Source organism: Desmodus rotundus, chromosome 5 (assembly GCF_022682495.2).
Source record: "Desmodus rotundus isolate HL8 chromosome 5, HLdesRot8A.1, whole genome shotgun sequence".
NCBI classification, from domain to species: domain Eukaryota; kingdom Metazoa; phylum Chordata; class Mammalia; order Chiroptera; family Phyllostomidae; genus Desmodus; species Desmodus rotundus.
The window spans coordinates 60,191,426-60,213,896 of record NC_071391.1 but is presented as its reverse complement, the minus strand read 5'-3'; the positions used below and the strand labels follow the sequence as shown (position 1 = coordinate 60,213,896).

General features: G+C 37.4%; 1 protein-coding gene across 7 annotated transcripts in view; it reads left to right on the top strand.

Moving 5' to 3' along the window:
• The window catches only part of NOX4 (NADPH oxidase 4), a 168,117-nt gene that overhangs the window by 68,981 nt on the left and 76,665 nt on the right, over positions 1-22,471 (top strand). For all 7 annotated transcript variants that reach the window (XM_053925250.1, XM_053925246.1, XM_053925249.2 and 4 more), the window contains 3 exons: positions 15,029-15,245; positions 17,293-17,457; positions 17,591-17,653. In XM_053925250.1, the coding sequence (XP_053781225.1) occupies positions 15,029-15,245; positions 17,293-17,457; positions 17,591-17,653 (445 nt within the window). The remainder of the gene's footprint in view (positions 1-15,028; positions 15,246-17,292; positions 17,458-17,590; positions 17,654-22,471) is intronic.

Sequence of the window (22,471 nt, the reverse complement as noted above, 5' to 3'; positions counted from 1 at the left end):
AAATTCCCTATCATGACCGTATTACTGTTGGTCTTTCTGGGTAAATTAGTCTTTGTTGTAGATCCTTGCTTTTCATCACTTTGAATATTTCATGCCATTCCCTTCTGGCCGGAAGTGTATCCATTGGGAAATCTGTTGACAACCTTATTGGAGCTCTGTTGTTGGTAACTGTCTTTCTCTTGCTGCTCTAAAGACTCTCTCTTTATCTTTTATCTTTGTCATTTTAATTAAGATGTTTCTTGGTGTGCACTTCTTTGGGTCCATCTTATTTGGGACTCTCTGTGTTTTCTGGACTTGGTGTCTTTTTCCTCTACCAGGTCAGGGAAGTTTTCAGCCATTATTTCTTCAAACAAGTTTCTGATTCCTTGCTTACTCTCTTCTCCTTCTGGTATCCCTGTGATGCAGTTGTTGTTCTGGAAGTCCCTTGGACTTTCCACATTTTTTGAAATTTGTGTTTTTTTGTTGTTCTGCTTGGGTGTTTTCTGTTATCTTGTCCTCTAAACTGCTGATTCAATCCTCTGTTCCATCTAACCTATTGTTGATTCCTTCTAGCATATTATTCATTTTAAATACTATATTCTTCATTTATGACTTTTTTATGGTTTCTATGTCCTTTTTAATGCTTGCTATCTCTTTATGTTCTCACTGAGATCATCTGTTCTACCCCTAGGGTCCTGGAGCATCCTTATCTCCACTGTTTTAAACTCTGCATCTGGCATCTTGGTTGTTTCCATTTCATTTAATTCTTTATCTTGGGATTTCTCTTGATCTTTCATCTGGGGCATATTGCTTTGTCTCCTCATTTTGTCTGCCTTTTGTGCTTGTCTCTGTGTATTAGATAGAACTGCTATGACTCCCAAACTGTTATGATGGATTTATGGTGTAGGTGTCTTGTGGGGCTCAGTGGAGCAACCTTCCAGATCACCTGAGCTCAGTGTTCCAGGTATGTTTCTTGTGTGTTACGTATACCCTGCTATTGGAGTGGAGCCTTGAATGCTGTTGGCCCATTCATGGGTGGAGTTAATTCTCAGGCTGGCACTAACTGTAAGGAGAAACCTTGATCACCATGAATGAGTCACTGTTCAGGGGCTTCCCGCTGCAGTGGCTTTGTTCCTGGCAGTGTCTGGTGCCTGCCAGAGTCCCCCTTTAGTTGTGCCATTTGTGTTGCTAATTGGGTTGAGCTCTGGTGTGGTCTGAAGTACATCCCTGCTTGTGTTGGTTCTGGGTGCACTTGGGCGGAGTTCTCGAGCAGACCAAAATCAGACATTTTGTGTAACCAGCTTTGGGCCACCTGTCTGGAGCTACCTGGCTATTCACTGTTTGTGGCTGTGTCTGCTGGGCCTGAGTGTGTGTAGAAGGGACCAAACTGCACAAGCGTTGGCTTCCTGCCACTTTGAGCTGGGGGCAGATCAATGAAATGTCCAAGGCTCCCAGAGGTCCACCTCCACGTGTCAGCTACTTTGCCACACCCCTGAGATGGCCTGGTCTTCCTCCAGAGACTTCCAAAGAGAGACTGTAGAGCGGGCCTAAGCTGGACACTACCCATAGTCTCTTCCACAAGGCACAAGCTCAATAGGGTGGGGTGATCGAGGTCAGAAGTAAGGAGCTAGTAGGTCTCTTTCGTGAGGGCAGTGTTGTCAGGCACTCAATGGGGAGTAAGTAATTTCTACTCCAGAGCCATATACCACTCAGCCTTTCTCCAAGTCTCTGACCTTTACTCCTCCAGAAGAATCTCTCTGCAGGTTCAGGTTGGGTGCAGCCATCTGGACCCTCTGCAGGAGTGAGCTCAGCAGTTTGGCGACACTGAAAGTTGGAAGGATAGGTCAGGTGAGCCCCCTGTTGCAGGGAGTGGTGCTGGCTATGCTCATAGGGTGGAGAAGAATGGTCCCCACCACACCAGCACTCCACAACTGAGCACCTGTCTGAGTCCCCAGCAAGAGGCTCCAAAACAGTCTCCCATGAGGGTTGTGCTGGCCAAGCCTATAGAAGGAGGGCAAGACTGGCCTTTGTTCCAAAGCCACACAGCTCAAAGACTGTCCGAGTGTCTGCCTAGAGCTTCTCCAGAAAAGGAGCCCACCAAAGGCCCCTGTTCGATGCAGCCAACAGACCTTTCTATAGGACTCGAGCTTGGCAGGGTTGTGTCACCTGTAGTTGGAGGTCCAGGTTAGTGCACTCCCAAGGCTGTTGCTGTAAGAATAGAAGTGCTTGACCTTGGGAAAATGGCACCTGAGGATAGTGTGGGATAAGAACTGAGGACAGGGACCTCAGTGACTGGCCCTCCAGATCTCTCCTTGGGGTGATGCACCCAGATCTCTTCTTTATAACTTTGTAAGCTCCGAGTCACCTTCCATCTACCCAAGCCACAGGTGAGTGTCCCAGAGCAAGATCCTGTGCATTGGCCCTTTAAGAGAGCACCTGGGATTCTAGTAGACTCCCTCCTTTTCCAGGTGGATGAAGTCCCTGCTAATTTTCACTACCAGATGCTATGCAGGCTTTTCTTCCTATTCCTGGGTCTCTGGGTTGGGGGTCCTGGTGTGGGGTGAGACTCTATGCTCCTCATGGGGGCCATTTGCATCTGCATATCCCTCTGACTTCTCAGCTGCTGCACGCAGGTGCAGGACCAGCCCTCTCTGTGTCTCTGGCCGATTCTTGTCAGTATCTATGTGGCTTTTTCTGTAAATCCTTGGCTATAGTACTCCTGTCAGCTGTCCTTCAGTTGGTTATTCGGGTTGATTGTTCTATAATTAAGCTGTAAATCCAGTTTGGTGCTGAGAGTAGAAAGACAGCACTTTTGAAGAGTGCAAATTTTCCTGTCAGCAAAGTAATTTGATGAATATATAATGAAAACTGTTTAGCAGATCAATAGAATATTCTTTGAGATTAAAGACATAAATGATAAATTCAAAACCATAAAACTTCTAGAAGAAAACATAGGCAGTACAATCTCAGACATTTCTTGTAGCAATATTTTTTTCTGATATATTGCCTTGGGCAATAAAAACAAAAGAAAAAATAAATGAAACTTCATCAAACTAAAAAAATTTTGCATAACAAAGGAAACCATCAACAAAGTGAGAAAAAAAAGCCATTAGATGGGAGAACATATTCACCAATGATGCATATGATAAGGAGTTAATTTCCAAAATTTATAAAGAACTTATATGACTCAACACCAAGAAAATAAACAATGAAATTAAAAAATGAGCAAATGACCAGAATAGACAACTTTTTAAGGAGGGCATACAGATCCCAATAGATATATGAAAAGATGCTCCATGTCACTAATCATTAGAAAATGCAAATTAAAACCACAATGAGATATCACCTCCCACTTCTCAGAATGGCTCTCATCAATAAATCAACAAACAACAAGTGTTGGCAAGGAGAAAAGGGAACCTTCATGCACTGTTGTTGGGAATGCAGACTGGTATAGCTGTTGTGGAAAGCAGTATGGAATTCCTGCAAAAAATTAAAAGTGTAACTGCCTTATGACCTAGTGATTCCACTCCTGGGGATGTATGTGAAGAAACCCAAAACAGTGATTTGAAAGAAATAAGCACCCCTATGTTCATTGCAGCATTATTTACAATAGCCAAGGTTTGGAAGCAGCCCAAGCACCCAGCAGTAGGTGAGTAGATAAAAAAGCTGTGGTACACTTACACAATGGAATACTACTCAGCCATAAAAAGAAGGGAATCTTAACCTTTGTGAAGCATGGACCTGGAGAGTATTACGCTAAGTGAAATAAACCAGTCAGAGTAAAACAAGTATCATATTAATTTTTCACTCATATGTGGAATCTCATGAACCAAATAGAAATAGACTCATAGATACAGTGAACAGATTGACAGCTATCAGAGAGGGGTCTTGTTGCAAGGCTGGGTGGAATAGTTGAAATGATTAAGCAGAAACCCCTCTGCCCCCTAAAAAACCCTCATAGACACAGACAACTGTATGGTTATTACCAGAGGGAAAGGGTCGGGGGAGGTAGTAGAGGATGTATGGTGGATAAATGTTGATGGAAGGAGATTTTACTTGGAGTGGTGAACACACAATACAATATACAGATGATGTACTATAGAATTGTACTCCTGAAACTTAGTGTTATTTACCAATGTCGCTCCAATATATTCAACTTAAAAAAGAAAAAAAACAGTATTATTTGAAAGAGCAACAATCTTTATAACATTGTTAGGTTTCAAATTCAGTTGATTTTGACCAGTTGATTTTGCCTTGGGACTTGCGAGGCAGCCTCCACCCTCGGACTTTTTTCTCCTAATTTTTAATATGTCTTTCTAGGAGGTTGCTATTTGTGTTCTTCTGTATTAAAGATATTTCAATTCATAAAACATTTGGACTGGGGAGAGGAGCCAACATTGTTTCCTCTTTCCAGAGATGAATGTAACTGAATGTTTCTTTCTTCAACTTCATTGGAAAATCTCATCAGGAGGAGTTACATAGCTATTCTCACTTACTGATAAAAAGGGTATTGGAGGGAAAAGCAATTAGGAATGTCACAGAGCCTCAGCCTCCAGAGCCCCACCCTGCTCCTTTCAAAGGCAAGCGGGGGTAATGCACTGTAATGAGACTTGGCTCCCTTACCTCTCAATCTTGCCACAGTCACCACTCCCACTGACTTTAGCTCTGGAGTGTTGTGTGGGTAGTAATTGTATTTGATCTTTATATTTTCACAAAGGAGGAATTATAATGTGATAATTCTGAGAAGGAGAAAAGGAAGGGCCTTCTCAAATGTGTGAATGGCAAGAAGAGCCAATTAAGAGTGTAAATTTCTTGTGCCAGCTCTGCTGGACTTCTCAGACTATATTTTATTCTATAAATGGTCACTTGGATTATTCTTTTAAACAGAATCTCTGACGTTTGGGACTACTGGCTGGCAAGAGTTTATTTTAGAGCATGATTTATATTCTACTTGAATCATTTTGTCTAGGGAATTTTAAAGGAATGGTTTTCTGTGTGCATGTTCCTAAAAACTTACTCATAAAGCCAGGCAAACACAATGGGCAGCCTTTGTCCACATTAACGAATCAGAGTCACTGCCAGCTTCACAGAAATTTAGCCTCAAGAGTTAACCAGGGTTAGATCAATATTTATGAGGGTAGGCTTATTATACTGGCTTATCCTCCCTCTACTTTGCTCCTAGGAGGAGGAAATTAAGAATATACTATTGGAGGATGGAGGTGTTTATGAAATATAATTAAGTGTCAGAAGTTGCTGATTCCCAAGTGTCTTCTCTTTTAGAAGCCATTTGCATTGAGGACTCTTTTTACCCACACTGACGTGACAGGAGAGGCTTGCGTGATCTTCCTGCTAGGGAGAGGCACCTGCTCTTACTAGAATGTCAAATGGAAACTTGATAAATGAAGCCCAGGTAAAGGAAGGCCTAGAGGTTGTATGTTAAGCAAATTCTGTTTTAGCCCTGAGGGAGAAAAGTTTATTTTCCTATATTTTCTTTTCAGTTTTCCTTCCCACGCCTCTTGATTTTAAGTGACTATATAATTTGTTGTGCAAAGCAGACACTTCTGAAAATGAAAAGGGATACCGTTACTAATTAAGCTGTGAGTGTGGGTAAACCTGTATATATAGTTATTCTACATATTGCTAGGCACACAGGAAAGTCCTAGGAAGGCTGATGGACTGCTTTTAAGTAGGCCTAGAGCCAGATTCGCAAAGGGAGACCTTACTTCAAATATTCTCCGTGGCTGTATGGGAGCCCAGAACCTTGAAATAATAAACACAGTAGGTTTGCCTGGCCGTGTCCTACTTTAGAGATTGTAATTGTATGTCCTCTGCATGGTGGGCAGAAGGCTGAGGATTTGCGTGCCCATGACTATAGCTACATCTTTTGTATATTTTCCATCACCTAAAGATGATTTGTTTCAAATACTTTCTAGATGCTTAATTTCTGTTGAGTCTGATGTAATTATTGTAAATTTTATGCCCATTATTTCTACCACAAAGTCCTACTTCTTCAATAGACTATCCTCAATTTGGATTCATAATCTCTAGGATTTGTGGATTTCTGACATATATATATGAATGACCAGGATATATAATCTCAATGATTCCCAAAGCTGTATATGGATCAAAAGAAATTAAAAATAATTGAACTGAATGAAGCCTCTTAAAGCTGGATTTTCACTAGACAGTTAAAATATTACATTTACATATCTCTCCTGCTGAAGTTTCATACAGAGTTAAAAACAGTGGATTTGTGGGAAAAGTGAGCTCCACTGAGGCAATTTTGTCCTCACATGAAGGAAACTGTAAGGAGAACTTAGTGGGCAAATACAGATATGGACTTATAAATCACACTGCACCACCATTTTAGAGGATAATAATGATACTATTTACACTAATTTCCAAAGTTTACATAATATTTAATATGTTACAGGTACTTTTCTTGGCATTTTATGTATACACACACTTTTTTAAAAAATTAAATATAGCACTATGATGTAGGTACTGTTATTGTCCTCATTTTAGAGATGAGAATATGAGGCATAGGAGGTTAAATTAGACACAGAGGACAGACTGACAGCTGTCAGAGGGCGGGGCTCCTGGGGGTGGGTGAAAAGGTGAGGGGATCGAGCAGTACAAGCTGGTAGCTGCAGATTAGCCACAGACAGGAGGGTTGTAGCACAGGGCATATAGTCAATAATACCAAGGTAAATATGTACGGAGCAGTGCGGGGGCCGCTCTGAGAAGTGCGTGGTTTTCTGGATACTGCTGTACATCTGAAAAGGAGGCAGAATGGTATTCAATGTGAACTGTGATCCAAAAATTAGAAAAAATAATTTAAAAATATGGCTACCCAAGACCACCCAGTTAGTGCCTGATAGGGCCTGGGATTGAACCCACAGTCTGACCTCAGAACCTAAGCATTTAATTGTCCCATTTTCTGGAGTTATTAAATTACTCATGGTTCAGAAGTTACCCTTGTTTACAAATGAAATATATTCATGTCATGTGAAGATCTAGGATATTATTCCAGTTTATATACGTTGGTGAGTATGTATATGTTTTGAATAAGTAATTCAATTTTGTTACAAGTTATATAGATTGCGAGATTTTGAAGGTGAGATTTTGTTCTCCAAGAAAACAGAAGAAAATGCTCTCTTTTTGACAGTGCTTTATATCTATTTCTTAAAATGTACAACCTCATTATGGTACATAATAAATACAATAACTTTATAATAATCTAATAAATTATAAAAATTTATTAATAAATCCAATAGTAAAATTATATTTATGTGGTATTTTTAATCTCCAAAATTTGTCCACATAATTTGGAAATAATTAGAAAGCTAGGTTCTGGACTAGAGCCAATAAAAATACAGTGGAAAAGACACTCATCAGTATTCTTTATCGCCATGCTATATCTTTGTAGCTCTTTGTTTAGAGAACAGATTTCCACACCTTTTAAAGTTTGTCACCAAGCCTCAGAGTGGCGCTTGCCATTGCTACCAACATAAAATAGGGATAAGAAACGGAATTGCATAGAAAAAAAGGAAAAAAAAAGAAAGAAACTACATATATACTCCTTGAAAAATTTCCAGGAGGAAGACAAATTCACACCATATATCCAGAAGTACAGAATATAATACACTGTATAAAACATTGGGTAAAGGGGGAAAAGGTTATAACTGAAGTTGTACTTGAATGGTGGAAAATTCCGGTGTTCTCTTCTGCCTACCTCCATTCTATGTCTGTGAGTTCCAGCACGAAAGGAAAATACCCCAGAGTGAACTGAAGTGTTTTTGAGGGTAGGAATGCTTCACCTGTCTTTATCAGTGGAATCCCTTTCACAAATCATCACTCAGTATTTGCTGGACTGAGTGGAGTTGTATTAATTGGCTTTTAGCTGGAAATGTGCTGTCCTTTTAGGCCCTTCCATTTTTCCTCTAATTTTTATTGCCGATAGTGATAAAATTTAGTTTGTATATCTGTTTCAATGTAACGTGGATTCCCATTTTGGGAGTCACTTATGCTTGGTGCTATGGGGGTGATAAGTCATTATGGAAACTGGTATAACAACGCCGGTGCTAGAGGAGAGGAGGTAGCTAGTGCGTCTCCACTGTTTTGACTGATGACAGACTGGCACACTATTCTTGGGGATTTCTTTGGGACAAAGAAGGAAATAAAGTTCTTTGGGACACAGAAGGAAAAAAATAATTTCTCTTTATTTGTCTTCTTTCACTTTTTGGTGTTTAAAATTTTTCACTTAAGTATACAGAATGAATAAAATTCCTGAGGAATTATCTTTCCTACATAAAATCCAAATCCCCTCACATAATAGTATTTACATATTTCCCATAGGTTAATAAATATAATGTTCTAAAACTATGACCTATAAGACATATGTATTTCCCTCTTATAATTCCCCACTTGTAGGATTTATTTTTATGTAAAAGTGGTTTATTGTTGCTGCCAGTCTATTCTGAAAGCGAGGTGGGGGTGGGAACTGAGTTCATGCGGTGTTTTTTCCCTGAAGGATACTGTGTGTAGAGATAGATAGGGGCGTACAGAACATTTTCCTGTACATAAATTCTTCTATACTATAAGCTACCTTTTCGAATGAATTTTAATTTTCTGAACTGTGAGTTTACTTCATTCCCATTTTAGATAGAAATAGCCTCAGACCAAATATTTTTTTTACATAATTTAAACCTCAGGTTTTCTCTTGGGACCTTATTTATAATAACAAGTGGTTCTGGCTGGAAGTACAGGATGAGAAAGTGGTGAAGGAAAGAGAAGGAACAAGGGCTACATTTATTTTAAGAAGTGTTTTTACTACATTAATGTTTTATCTCTCACTGCCATTTTAATAAAGCCTGAAAGCAGAGGAAATGCTAAGAAATATTGGATGCTTGCATATTTTTTTCTTTCCAAGAGAACAAAATCCTTATTTTTATGTAACAATAAAGTAGAGGGTATCAGGTACTAACTCTCTTTTTCAGCTGAGGCAACTTAGTAAAATGATTTATTTTAATTCACACATTTTGGGAAGGTTCTCATGTCTTGATCCTACGCTCTTATACTCCAAGGTGTAGTTTTGCTGTCTGTGTAGCGTCTGTAGCAGGCTGCTTAACTTCCGGAGGTCAATGCCAGATGAAAATATGGGATCCCTCAGTCAAAAATTATTAAGTATTTTAAGACAGTGACAACAAAGCTTTGAACCAATCCCAGGGCCTTTCTAAGAGCAGGGTCTCGTGAGACTGCACAGGTCACACGCCCATGTCACTGGCCCTGTCTGTGTTGCCCAGTCCCATCCCTTGGGCAGTGCCCGCAGTAAGAGCTGGACACAGTGCTCCAGTCAAGCTGCAGGATGCAAGTACACTCAGGTGTCAGTAGCCGGAGCCCAGGAAAGAATGCTGCAGCCAGAACCTGGCTAGAGCAGACAAAGAGGGGATGAGAGTAAGGACTTTGGTTGGATGGGTGCCCAGATGATGAGGGCTTTTTTGAGACACATTAAATCCCTAGCTTACAGAAGCACTCTCCTTCTAGATGCTGCTAATAGGAAGGATTGACTCTCTTGAAAACTTGTCTGCTTAAGTTAGAATTGGCTCAGGGTCAAGGTCAGGGCTAAGATCTCAGGTTGGATTTGGCAGTATTGGAAGGTGAAGACAGATGATGTAAGTTGCAGACTGATTTAATGCTGTTTCCTACAATGATGAATGTACATACATGATTTATTTTTCTAAATACCATTTGCAAAATCTAGACGCCTTGTATGAAGTTAGAATATGATTCAAACTCACTTATTTGTTTGTTAAAACCAAGGACTCCTCAATCATGTGTTTCATCAACAACTACCACAAAAAGTTGTATATGCGCTTCCAGTCATTCACTAATTCATTCGACGAATGGTCACTGAACCATTTCTACACATTCTAGGCACAGTTCTAGGCACGAGAAAAATAGCAGAGGCACAGGACATATTGTTGACTGCAAATAGTGTATATTCCAGTGGAGTACAGAATCCAATGAATTCTATTGGGTTTTGAAATATTAAATTTGAGTGTATATTCCTAAGCTCTTTTTTTTTGTACTTGAAGCAAAGTAAAAAGAACTTTGAGAAACAAGTTATCTTTTTTTCTGTAAAGAGTAAAAACATTTTGTGTGTTATAGAATACTAGGAAAAAAGTAGGTTTCTCGTGGAACAAGGAGTTTTTCCTTCACTTTGTAGAATGATTAAAGTCACCACAAACATAAAAGTAGCATGAATGACACTACACTTATGAGAAATGTATGTATGCCATTAAAGTAGGGATGATTTTGTTATTCTTCTAGCAGGGATAGTATTTTGTACAATAATATTCAACCTTTGCCAAAATGTACATTTTATATTCTGTGTACTGTATTTTTATGACTTTGTTACAGCCAGTCATTAAAAAATTGATAGTATAAGTATAATGTCTCTTCAAGGCAAAAAGAAAAACCTATTTTTTGAAACACTATTGAATGTTGAAAACGCATCTTGAAATCCTTGAGCGTGCAAATAAATAAGTATCTACAACCTTATATTTTGATATACCATAAAGTCTTTGATTTCTTGTGTTAGAACAGTAAACATTTCAAAGAGACTTGAAAATCTCTCCTTTGGAGCATAATATGCTATAACCAAAAAAAAATTAATAATAAGCATTCCTATTCTCACATGCTCTGTGGCCTCCTTTCCCGTCACCGATTGTATCGCTGCCTTTACTTGGCAACACGCAGTTCACCATCCAGTAACATCTTTCTTTCCTGTTTTTTGCTTTTAGATTATATGTCAATTCATTTTGAAAGATACAATACGTATATACAAGAATGCTCCCTACATTTTAACTGTTAGATATACTGATATATTTAAACAAATTATGTGGTTATTATTTGCTTTTAAAGTCTATTCACCAGAAATGCATGGAAGGTTTCCTATGTGCAAGAAACTTGCTGGGGGCCCGGCAAGGTTTGGCAGTGAGTGTGGACTCATTCCCTTATATAGGGCGTTTATACAAACGAATAAGACATGATTCCTCCTTCTAATTTGGGAAGAAACCTTGTGCCTTTGTTTATCTTGCTCCCTCATATTCCAATGCCATTCTCCTACTCTCTAACCATTGGAACCTCTACATCCTTCATTATTTCCTCCATGGAGCCCTTTCCATAAAGTCATAATCAGAGTTCATCATCTCATTTAGCCTCAAGAGGTGTCTGTATATCTATCTAACATTCCTCATTTTGCTTTTTGTTATTGTCGCTTTCATGGCTGATTATACCCATTATAGGTAAGCTGTAGCTATGCAGTTTATTTGTTTATTTATTGTATTGCATTTTTTCTGTTAACATTTAGTCAGTCCCTTTATACTCCCCTCTCCCTGAAATCATCACACTGTTGTCCATGTCTGTGAGTCCCTTTTCCTTTAAGCAGGGTGTGTGTGGGGGGGAGGTTAGGGGGCGGGCAGATTGAGCAAAAAAGGGGGAAAACCTATTCAATTTAAATTAATTAAAATGAAATAATATGAAACATTTAGTTCTTTTGCCTGCACTAGCCCCATTTCAATGGCTCAATACCCGCATGTAGCTCATGGGTTCCATGTGGGACAGCACAGATTTAGACCATTTTCGCCATCACAGAAAGTTCTGCTGGAAAGCAGTGTGGTAAAAATCAACAATGGAGAGTAGATTGTGAGATAGAAGGGTTGGCTGGGCGGAAGGGGAAAAAGGGGGAAAAAACTGGGACACTGTAATAGAATAAACAATAAAGAAACAAATATGTCTAAAAAAATTGTAAGCTTCTTGAAGGCAAGGGTTCCAAAAATTTTCACTCATTCAAAGATGGAGCCACTGATCTTTACCACACAAATGTGTTGTCAAGTTTATGAAGATGGGCCTTGAAGCATCAAGCAGCTGTCTGACATGCCCAATACCTGCCCTCTCAATACTGAGTTCAAAACTTGCCAGTGTCCTCTTCGTGGACCCGTCTGTATCTTTACCTCCTCAGTTAGCCCAATAACTTGAGATTCCGTACTTGAGCTGTTTTTTCATTAATGAGATTTTTGTTTGATGTCATTGTCTCTCTATAGACCTTTTCTCCCTTACATGTTTCTTCGATGGCTATAATGATGAACTGAGACAAAGAAAGGAACACTTTAATGGGGTTTTAAGACAGAGATAGTCTATGCAGTTTGCTTTGAGAGTAGCTTAAAATAACATGACTTTCAAAATTAAAAGGGATTCTAGAATATTATATGCCACTTTCCATGCCAAGAACAGCAACATTGTTTGTTTGACTGAGCTGGCCTGAAGGTTTGTGGTGGACGGCGACAATGGCTAGCACGTGGGGTTGTGCTCGCCTGAGCACTGTTATGACTTTGGAGACAGAATAAATAATGTTCCTTTGCATGGTGTTAATTAGCCCCCTTCCAACACACGCACACACATACACACACTATCAGATCTTATTTCCAGGGTTTTGTTCATTTCCTTGATTTTTAATACTTTAACCAACGGATTTGCTTTGAATTACATAGGTTTTTGATTTAGGGACATAAGCTTTCTGAATCCCATGTTTTGACTGCTACTTAGTTAATCTCTTACCCAAACAAAGCCTTTGGTATTTCATCTGTGTGATGGGAATAAACACATTTACCTTGTATGATTATTTTCTTTTGAAGTTTAAGTAAGAAAGAGATGTTTTAAAAAAAATCTTGACATGCTTAATACATATTAATATTTCCCATCTTTACCTTTTTAATAGGTATGTTGTTAGGATCTAATGAACTAACATGCTATATAATGAGAAGTGAAGAACACAGAATTTGAGTCAGACCTGGGTTCAAATCTTGGGTCTGCCACTTTATCAGCTGTGTGACCCTGGGGTATTACTGAACTTGTTAAAATAGTATCTTAATTTTTAAGGTGGGAATAATGATTCCTGTCTCATGGAGTCGTTGTGAGGAAAATGTGAAATGTATATAAACTGCTCTGTGTTAGCCTCATGTCTACCCTACATTACTAAAACACTCTATTCCAATTACTCTCTGTGGTCTAACTTATGTTCGGCTTCTCCTGAGAGACCTGCCGCTACATTATAAGTTTGTGGAGGGTTAGGAGCCAGATTTGACTCCTTTTTGAACTTCGTAGAACCACCTAGAATAGTGCCAGAAACATTATGCCAATGTTTGTTCAACTTCTGGCCAGTAGAATAAATGCCAGAGATTGTCGGCCTACCCACCTGTCAGCCACCACCCGCAGGATGGCCCACGGGAGCAACAGGCTTGGGCAAATTATTACTTGGAATGGAAGCTGAATCAAATTAATGGGTTCCAAGTATAGTGCCTCAACAATTATATTATATGACTAGAACCCTATGAAAGATTATGTACTTGGCTCACTTTTGTATAATATACATTAATTTATTTGGTACCTAGGCCATGTCTGCTGAGTTGGTTTAAAAATTGTGTGTGTGTCTTCTCATGGGTATTATGAAATGTAGCCCACTACACAGGTGCTCCTGACATGTCCTGTTTGCTAAGGACTTCACCAGGACTAGTTATAAGGACAAAAGTAAAATAAAAAGAAGAGAGAAAGGGAATGGAATGTAAGTAAAAAGGAGGAGAAGGAGAATAATCGTGTTGAGTAGATGATGCATTTGACCACGACTGCCCTGGCTTTGCTCTTCTGACTTCCATGTGTGGATCTCCTTAGTATTATAGTTTTCATGTTACAGTTTTTGTTGTTTTAAAATATCTTTGTAAAATCATTATAACTGTGAGGTACTTAAAAAATACTTTGTTAATGTACTAAAGTTAATTACTTGGAAGCAGGAAGGGTAATTTAAAAACATATCCTTGTCAACCAGGAAAAATAATTTTAGAAATAAAAATTTTAACGTCTATAAAAAAATGAAACATACTGAAAAATTGTCTGTGCTTTTCAAAATCTTACTTTTTTCTTCTTATGCAGAAAAATGTTGTATACAATCTGTCTTTTAAGGCGCTGTCTCCGGGAGGTAGATCTTTACTTCTCATTGACAAGAAATATAGAACACAGAAAGTTGAAGGCTTATCTTAAAATGTCAAATAATATGAAACAATCAGAAAGGGATTTTAGGGTTTCGGCTCCCCTGCCTAATATATTATTTTGAGCTTTTTATGTGATCTTGTTTATAGAGAAATTGAAAAGCAAAAGGATTTATGGTCTGATTGCTTTGTATTGTTTTCAGACCGTAAGGGATGTAAGCTTCCGGTCCCTGTTACTATATTTGTTTAACATTTCCCTGTAAACCAGGCCTGTTTTATTGCCCTAGCTAAATCAAATATGATTTCTGTACCTTTTCATTTGTGCTTGAAGATATAGCAAAAGTACCCATCATTGTAGTGTTTATTGAAATGAAAACTTGTATATGATTGTATGATTGCCTAATAGATTTGAAATAAAGGCTGTTAAATTAAAAAAAAATACTTGGAAAGATCATATGTGGTTTTTTCTTCCATGCATTTGTGGGATTTTGGGGGTTGGGGGATAAGTGAAACTTTTTGTTTAGTTAAACAGTAAAGAATTTATTTAAAAATGTGAAATTTCTTAATTGCTTTTTAAAAATTTTTATTGTTTATACTATTACAGATGTCCACATTCCCCTCACCTTTGTCTACCTTCCCCTCACCTCCCCCTTCCCTCTGGCCATCACCACACTGTTGTCTGTGTCTATGGGTTATGGGATATATAATTATATCCCTTCACCTTCTTTTATTCAGTCCCCCCTTCCCTCTCCCTCTGACAACTGTCAGTCTGTTCCATGTATCTTGGCCTCTGTTTCTACTTTGTTTATGAGTTTATTTTGTTTATTAGATTCCACATATTAGTGAGATCAATTGCTCTTACGTAAAATATATGAGAAACACTTTTTGGGTAAATACTATGTAAAGTTAACAAGAAAAAGAGGTTATTTTCTTATACTGTGTCCCCTGATTTCAACCTTTTTTTCCATCTTCCTGTTTTTATTTTTTTCTTAATTTAATTTTAGAGGATTGCTGAAGTATCAAACTAATTTAGATACCCACCCTCCTGGCTGCATCAATCTTAATAGAACCCGCAACCGGAGTATTCACTTACCTGAATATCTCTCAGAACATTTTCATGAATCTTTCCCTGGAGGATTTTCAAAACCAGATGAGGTTACCTGGAACACATCTGTGAAGATTTGTATGGAAGAGCCCAGATTCCAAGCTAACTTTCCACAGGTGAGATAATTTTACGTCTTTGATGATCTCTGCCAAACCAGTATTCCCATAACATTTAATCAATGTTGCTTTAAATAAATGTTTTTGAAGATCATAAAGCAACTATTCTTAAAGAATAGAACATTGTAGGATGTTTCAATGGCAAGTTACTACTTATTGTTCCATTATAGGTAGCTGACAGTTCAAGGGGAAAGACCTGTGACATTACAGAATATAACTGACCATATGATCTTTGCCTACTATGGCACTGGTTTTGCCACAAGAGAGGTAACAAAGAGATTCTCCCTGTCCATTGAGAAAAATAGGTTGAATAATAAAAACAATAGTGAAAGAGCTAATAATATTTATCAGAGTATAGTATAATTATGGCACAATATTATGTATAATATTATAAAAATAAATTGTAAAGTTAACTTATTCACTGTTTATTATCTGCTAGGCAATGTGCTAATATATAATGTATGAATATTTTTTAATAGTCACAATAACTCCTTGAAGCAATTTCTATCATCCTCAATTTTCTGATGAGGAAATTATTGCTTGAATACATAAAATACCCTGAGCAAACTCTACCAAAGTAATATGTGGCAGAAGTAGAATGCTAAACTAGATGTTGGAATCAAATGCTTGGTTTTAGAGAACTTCCCCAAAATACCCAGTGAGTAGTTTGATAAGAACCATAATCTTTCCATGTGGCTATAGGAGCTGCCCATGTGGAATTATACCCTGTAGTCTTTGTACCAATGGGAAGTAGGGGAAATAGTGCTGTAGAGTGTCTGTTTTAAGAAGAAGAAAGAGTAAATTAGAGAGTAAAAGCAGTCAAATACAAGGTGATAAAGGACACTGGACTTCAGGTGGTAAGCACGTAATAGAGTATGCAGATGTTGTGCTATAAAGTTGAACACCTGAAAGTTATATAATGTTGTAAACCAACATTGGCCCAATAAATTTAATTTAAAAAAGAAGAAGAGAGAGGAGTTGAAAGGGAGAGTGATTTGTTGATGACTTTGGAATGAATATGATATTCTTGTGTATATTATTAATAATAACCCTCTAGATTTCTATTAAGCTTTACAATTTTCCAAACTTTTCTGCTGTATGTTGGGCAGAGCAAGTATTGTGACTCCCATTTTACTTATGTGTGACCTGATTCTCAAGGGTTAAGGGACTGTCCCAAAGTTGCAAAACTGCTGTCACATTGTAGAGCTTGTCCTGTGATTCTTACACACAGTGTCAAAATAAATGTCAGGAAGAGGTATAATTTGTCTACAGGTAAGGAGGACACACATAACTATGCAATAACTATGTAAGTAAGGTTTTACAAAGTGACCGTTAAAATAAGTTTGGGTTGGAGGCCTCCGAGTGCCGAGGGAGATAGGGTGTGCAGTGTAGGAGAAGGTCAGCCACACAGGCTTCCGCGCTCCCAGGGTGTCAGGGCCATCCCTCCAGCACGCATGCACCATGGTTATGCTTTCTGATTCTAAATATTCTCTTTTTACGTATGCATATTCCATGGATTGTGTAAACATAAGTTGTGAACAGCATGACTAGTCGGTACCATATTTGAAAATAGGCACAAGCACATATTCTACAGTTTGTATAGGTACTTTATGCGTGTACATAACGCATTAAAATCCCTAGGGTTTTCTAATGAACATGGGACTGTGCATGGTTTCTAAAATCATCTTCAGATTTACTTGAGCTTTTAAGTTCCCTTTTATCTCTCTTTAGAGAAAAGTGTTGTGTGAATGCATTATAATTTTGTGTGCACAGAGGATATATGAGACAGGATGTGTATGATTAACTGTTAATGGGAGCTATACCCAGGGCAGTGGTTTGAGAGGAGGGTCTTCATATTACTGTACCTTTTATTTTATACTTTCCTGTTATTTGAATAAGTTGCAGGGAAAATCTGCTATTTTCCTTATTTATTATTTAGAATACAGATTACAATATTTTTAATGTGTCAAATAAACAAGTAGACAGGATCTAAAGAGTCCTACAATACAAGTAGTTCTTATAGTGCATTTTAAAAATTCTCTGTTAGACCTGGCTTTGGATTTCTGGACCTTTGTGCCTGTATTGTGCTGAAAGACTTTACAGGTGCATCCGGAGTAACAAGCCGGTCACCATCACCTCGGTCATAAGTCACCCCTCAGATGTCATGGAAATTCGAATGGTCAAAGAAAATTTTAAAGCCAGACCTGGCCAGGTAAGTCATTGTCCAGCAACTTTTAAAATACCCTTTGTTCTTATGTAATTTTTGAAAATTAGCAAATTAGTGCTATCTTTGGAATATTTGAACTCCTTTCTTAGTCATTTAACAATTTTTTGTTGCTTTTTAGTACGTCATTCTACATTGTCCCAGTGTGTCTGCATTAGAAAACCATCCATTTACCCTCACAATGGTAAGAAACTTGATTTTTAGATTTTTTTTAGAATGAAATGCATGTCTTTCTTTGTTGAGTGTGTATTCCACCTCATTCTAAAAGTCATTCAAGGCTTTCACAATATCCTTAATGTTTAAGCGAGCCATCTTTTTTACCAAGAGACATAATTATCTATACAGAAACCTTGGAACTGTTATTTATTATTTTCTACCTTTTTAAGATTGAAAAAGTAACATATTTAAAATTTATTAAATCTTGATGATTTAAAATGCAGAACATTTCCTTGATATTTGCTCTTTTCCTTTTATGAACTATGCACCAAAATATAATATGTGCATGATTTTCTTTAAAGAGATTGAATTCAAGGGAAAAGAGGGTGCTCTGAGTTAAGGTGGAAGCATAAGAAAATCCAGGCAGTGTTTAGATAAGAGAAACTCCAGTATAATTGGCACCCATGCTGTATATGGAGGAGGAAAAAGAAAATAAAGTCAGGAAAAAAATGGAATAAAATAATGGAGGGGGGGCACCCAGCTAAATAATGAAATCATCAAACAATTTTGCACATTGTTAACATTATTTTATGCATCATAAAAATGTTAGAGCCATTATAAAAAAGTAAACAATTTGCAAGTAAATAAAGTAAAATGAGAACTTTTCCTCGTTTTCCCCCTTTTCAATTATTTTCTCTAGATTTTGACATATATTCTTCTAGATATTTTCCTATATTATTTGGCATACATACATGTTTGGCATGTTTACTGAATCATTTGTTTTATAATTTTCTCTTTCACTCAACAATATATTATGGGCAACTTTTCACATTACTATATTTTTATATGCCTCATTTTTTAAATAACTGCATAATATTTTACAATTTATTTAATATTACCCATGGATCATGGGGATTAAGATTTTATTCAGTTTCAAACAAAGTTAGCCTAGAACAGGAACCGCATGTTTAAATATATGCTTAACATATGCAAATAACATTGAAGAAATAATGGGGTTGGAGGCAGATAAATAACTGGTTTGACCTCAGTGCTGAGGTGTAAGATTGAGGTTCACTAGAATTGGAACTGCTATCAAATTTGATGTGCCCTTGAGAATATGTACTTTTGAAGAGAGCTAGGCCAGAAAAATTGATATTTAAAGGATAAAATAAATAAAAAGGGAGTGTCAAATGGTTAGAGAAAAAAATACAAGTTATTTGAATAGATAATTGCAGTTCTTTAAAGGAAAAAAATTTGCTTCATTGCTCCAAATTTAGCATTCTCTCTGTATGTAGTAAATTTATTTATTAATGATTAAGAAAATGGTATGGTAGTTATGGCATGGAAGGGGTATGAGGGAGTAATACAGGGTAAAGGGGGTCAAAAATACAGTGATAGAAGATTTGACTTTGGGTGGCGGGCACACAATACAATATACAGATGATGTATTATAGACATGTACACTTGAAAACTATATAATTTTATTAACCAATGTCACCCAGTAAATTTAATTTTTAAAAAAGAAAATAATAGTTTGGCATCTAGAGAAATAACTAACAACATTCTATTATATTAAGATTTAAGTTAGGAGTGAGTTGGTTGGAAGCAAAGAAATTGGATGCTTGGAATTCTATATTCATGAGTTTTTCATTTTATCTGACCATCTGTGTACCATGTACTGTGTACGGGGCTAGGAAATGGTTTGTAGCCTTCAAACCATTTAGATAGGATGAGAATCAGCTCACTAATACTGTCCCCCAAGGGAGTTTCTGTTTTTATAAGACAGAAAAGAGGCAAATCTTCCTGCTGTCTAGAAATACATTTGAGTAGAGAAAACTTTTAAGCTAAATTTTACACGGTGCTGTTTGGTTAATTTACCATTGCTGATCTTAAACAGAGAGCCAGATGTTTGTCCAACAAATTGGGTTTATTTGGGAACAACAAAGAACTGCGATTTGGGACATGTTGTCTAATGGCGAACCTCTTGCAAGTCCAAAGAACAAAGGAGAAACCTTGTTTTATAGAGGAAAAGGGGAGTTCAGAAGGGTTGTTGTAAACAGAGTCCATTGGAGGAGACTGAATGTTTGAAGTGCAGTGGCTTTTCATTGGCTGAGTTGTAACAGTCTTTCATTGGCTGAGTAGTTGCTGGACAAGGATAAGATCCTACTTCTTCATACTGGAGTAGGTAAGAAGAAAAATATCTTCCAGTTGGAGATGAAACTATGTCTGTTCCCATTGGGGTAATTCACTGAGTGGTGAGTGAGAGCTCCCCCTAAAGGCCCTCACAATTCAAATTTAAATGAGGTCTCTGTTTATTAATCACACTAACTTTTCCTGCCTGTCTCTTCATTCTGTCCAATTAGTTCTATTTGTCACTTACATGTAAAATGCATGCTTCTTAAACATTTTCACTGGCTAGTTCCCTTAAGGGTTCCTTTAAAATAAAATTATTGTTTATTCCGTTACTGTTGTCCCAATTTTTCCCCTTTTTTGCCCTCCTCCACCCAGCCCACCCCTGTCTCCCACAGTCAATCCCCTTTCCATTGTCCTTGTCCATGAGTCATTCATACATGTTCTTTGACTAATCCCTTCCACTTCCTTTCTCCATTTCCCTCCTCCCTCCTCTCTTCCTACAGCTATCAGTCTGTTCCATGTTTCCATGTCTCTGGTTTGATTTTTCTCATTAGTTTTTTGTTCATTAGGTTCCAGTTATAAGTGAGGTCATATGGTATTTGTCTTTCACCTACTGGCTTATTTCACTGTATAGTAGTCTCTAGTTCTATCCATGCTGTCATGCAAAAGGTAGGGATTCTTTCTTTCTGATGCATAGTATTCCATTGTGTAAATGGACCACAGTTTTTTAATCTACCCATCTACTGATGGGCACTTGGGCTGTTTCCAACATTTGAACACTTGGCTATTGTAAATAGCACTGCCATGAACACTGGGGTGCGTAGGTTCTTTTGAATCGGGGTTTCAGTATTCTTAGGATATAATCCCAGCAGTGGAATCACTGGGTCAAAAGGCAGTTCTATTTTTAGTTATTTGAGGAAATGCCATACTGTTTTCCTCAGTGGCTGTACCAGTCTGCATTCCAACCAGCAGTGCACTAGGGTTCCCTTTTCTCCACATCCTCACCAGCACTTGTCTTGATTTATTAATGATGGCCATTTTGGCAGGTGTGAAGTGATATTTCATTGTGGTTTTAATTTGCATCCCTCTGATGGCTAGTGTTGTCGAACATTTTTTTCATGTGTCTGTGGGCTATCTGTATGTCCTCTTTGGAGAAGTATCTATTCAGATCCTTTGGCCTTTTTTTAATTGAGTGTTTTCTTGCTGATGTTGAGTTTTATGAGTTCTTTATATATTTTGGAGATTAAACCCTTGTCCAGTGTATCATTGGCAAATGTGTTCTCTCATATGGTTGGTTCCCTTTTCATTTTGATGATGATTTCTTTCGCTTTGCAGAAACTTTTTAATTTGATGTCATCCTATTTTTTAAATTTTTTTCCTTTATTTACCTTGCCCTAATATCAGCAAAACTATTGCAACATGGGATGTCTGAAATTTTGCTGCCTATGTTTTCCTCTAGAACTTTTATGGTATCATGAGTTGTGTTTCAGTCCTTTATCCATTTTGAGTTTATTCTGGTATATGGTGTAAGACGGTGGTCTAGTTTCACTTTTTTGCATGTACCAGTCCAGTTCTCCCGACACCATTTATTGAAGAGACTGTCTTTATTCCATTGTATGCTCGTGCCCCCTTTGTCAAATATTAATTGACCATAGAGACTTGGGTTAATTTCTGAGCTCTCTATTCTGTTCCATTGATCTATGCATCTATTCTTATGCCAGTACCAGGCTGTCTTAATGGCCTTGTAGTGTAGTTTGATATCAGGTATTGTGATTCTTCCAACTTTGTTCTTCTTTCTCAGGATTGCTGAGGCTGTTCAGGGTCTTTTTTGGTTCCATATAAAGTTTTGGAGTATTTGTTCTGGATCTGTGAAATATATCATTGGTATTTTAACAGGGATTGTGTTGAATCTATAGATTGCTTTGGGTAGTATAGATGCTTTAAAGAAGTTAATTCTTCCAATTCATGAACACGATATATGGTTCCATTTATTTGTATCTTCCTTAATTTCTTTCTTCAGTGTCCTAAAGTTTTTTGAGTACAGATCTTTTACATCCTTGGTTAAATTTATTCCTAAGTACTTTTTTTTCTTGTTGCTATAGTAAATGAGATTTTTTTCTTAGTTTCTCTTTCTGATAATTCATTGTTGATGTACAAGTGTGCCATCGGTTTCTGAATATTGACTTTGTTTCCTGCTACTTTACCTACTTCACTTACTAGGCTGAGTGCTTTTTTTGGTGGAGACTATAGGGTTTTCTTTTTTTTCCCCTTTGTGGAAATAATACAAAACATTTATTATTTACTTTATATATCAGACAAGAATAGAGCTAAGTATTAAAACTCTACTGCAACATTATAAAAACCATCCCTTCACCACAGCGTAGGATGGAAATGCATCTGCACAAGGATACGTGTTACTTAAAATGTGTAAGATTGCTGCTGCCTTACCAAGTACTTCTAGTCCATCCAGCCCCTACTGCAAAACCGGCGGTCCTAGTTTTATTGAAATAAATCATTTTTTGAAAGTAAAGCATTTAAAAAGAGAAATCAAAATCCTCAGTAACCATTTATTCCACTCAAACTATCTATTTAAATGTTATTTGCCTCCCACTAATAACTCTTTATTTCACTCCAACTGAGCAATAAATCTCCCCTACTGAAGTATTTTTTGCTCAAATAATTCAAAGGAAAACACCCAGATGATTAGTAAATA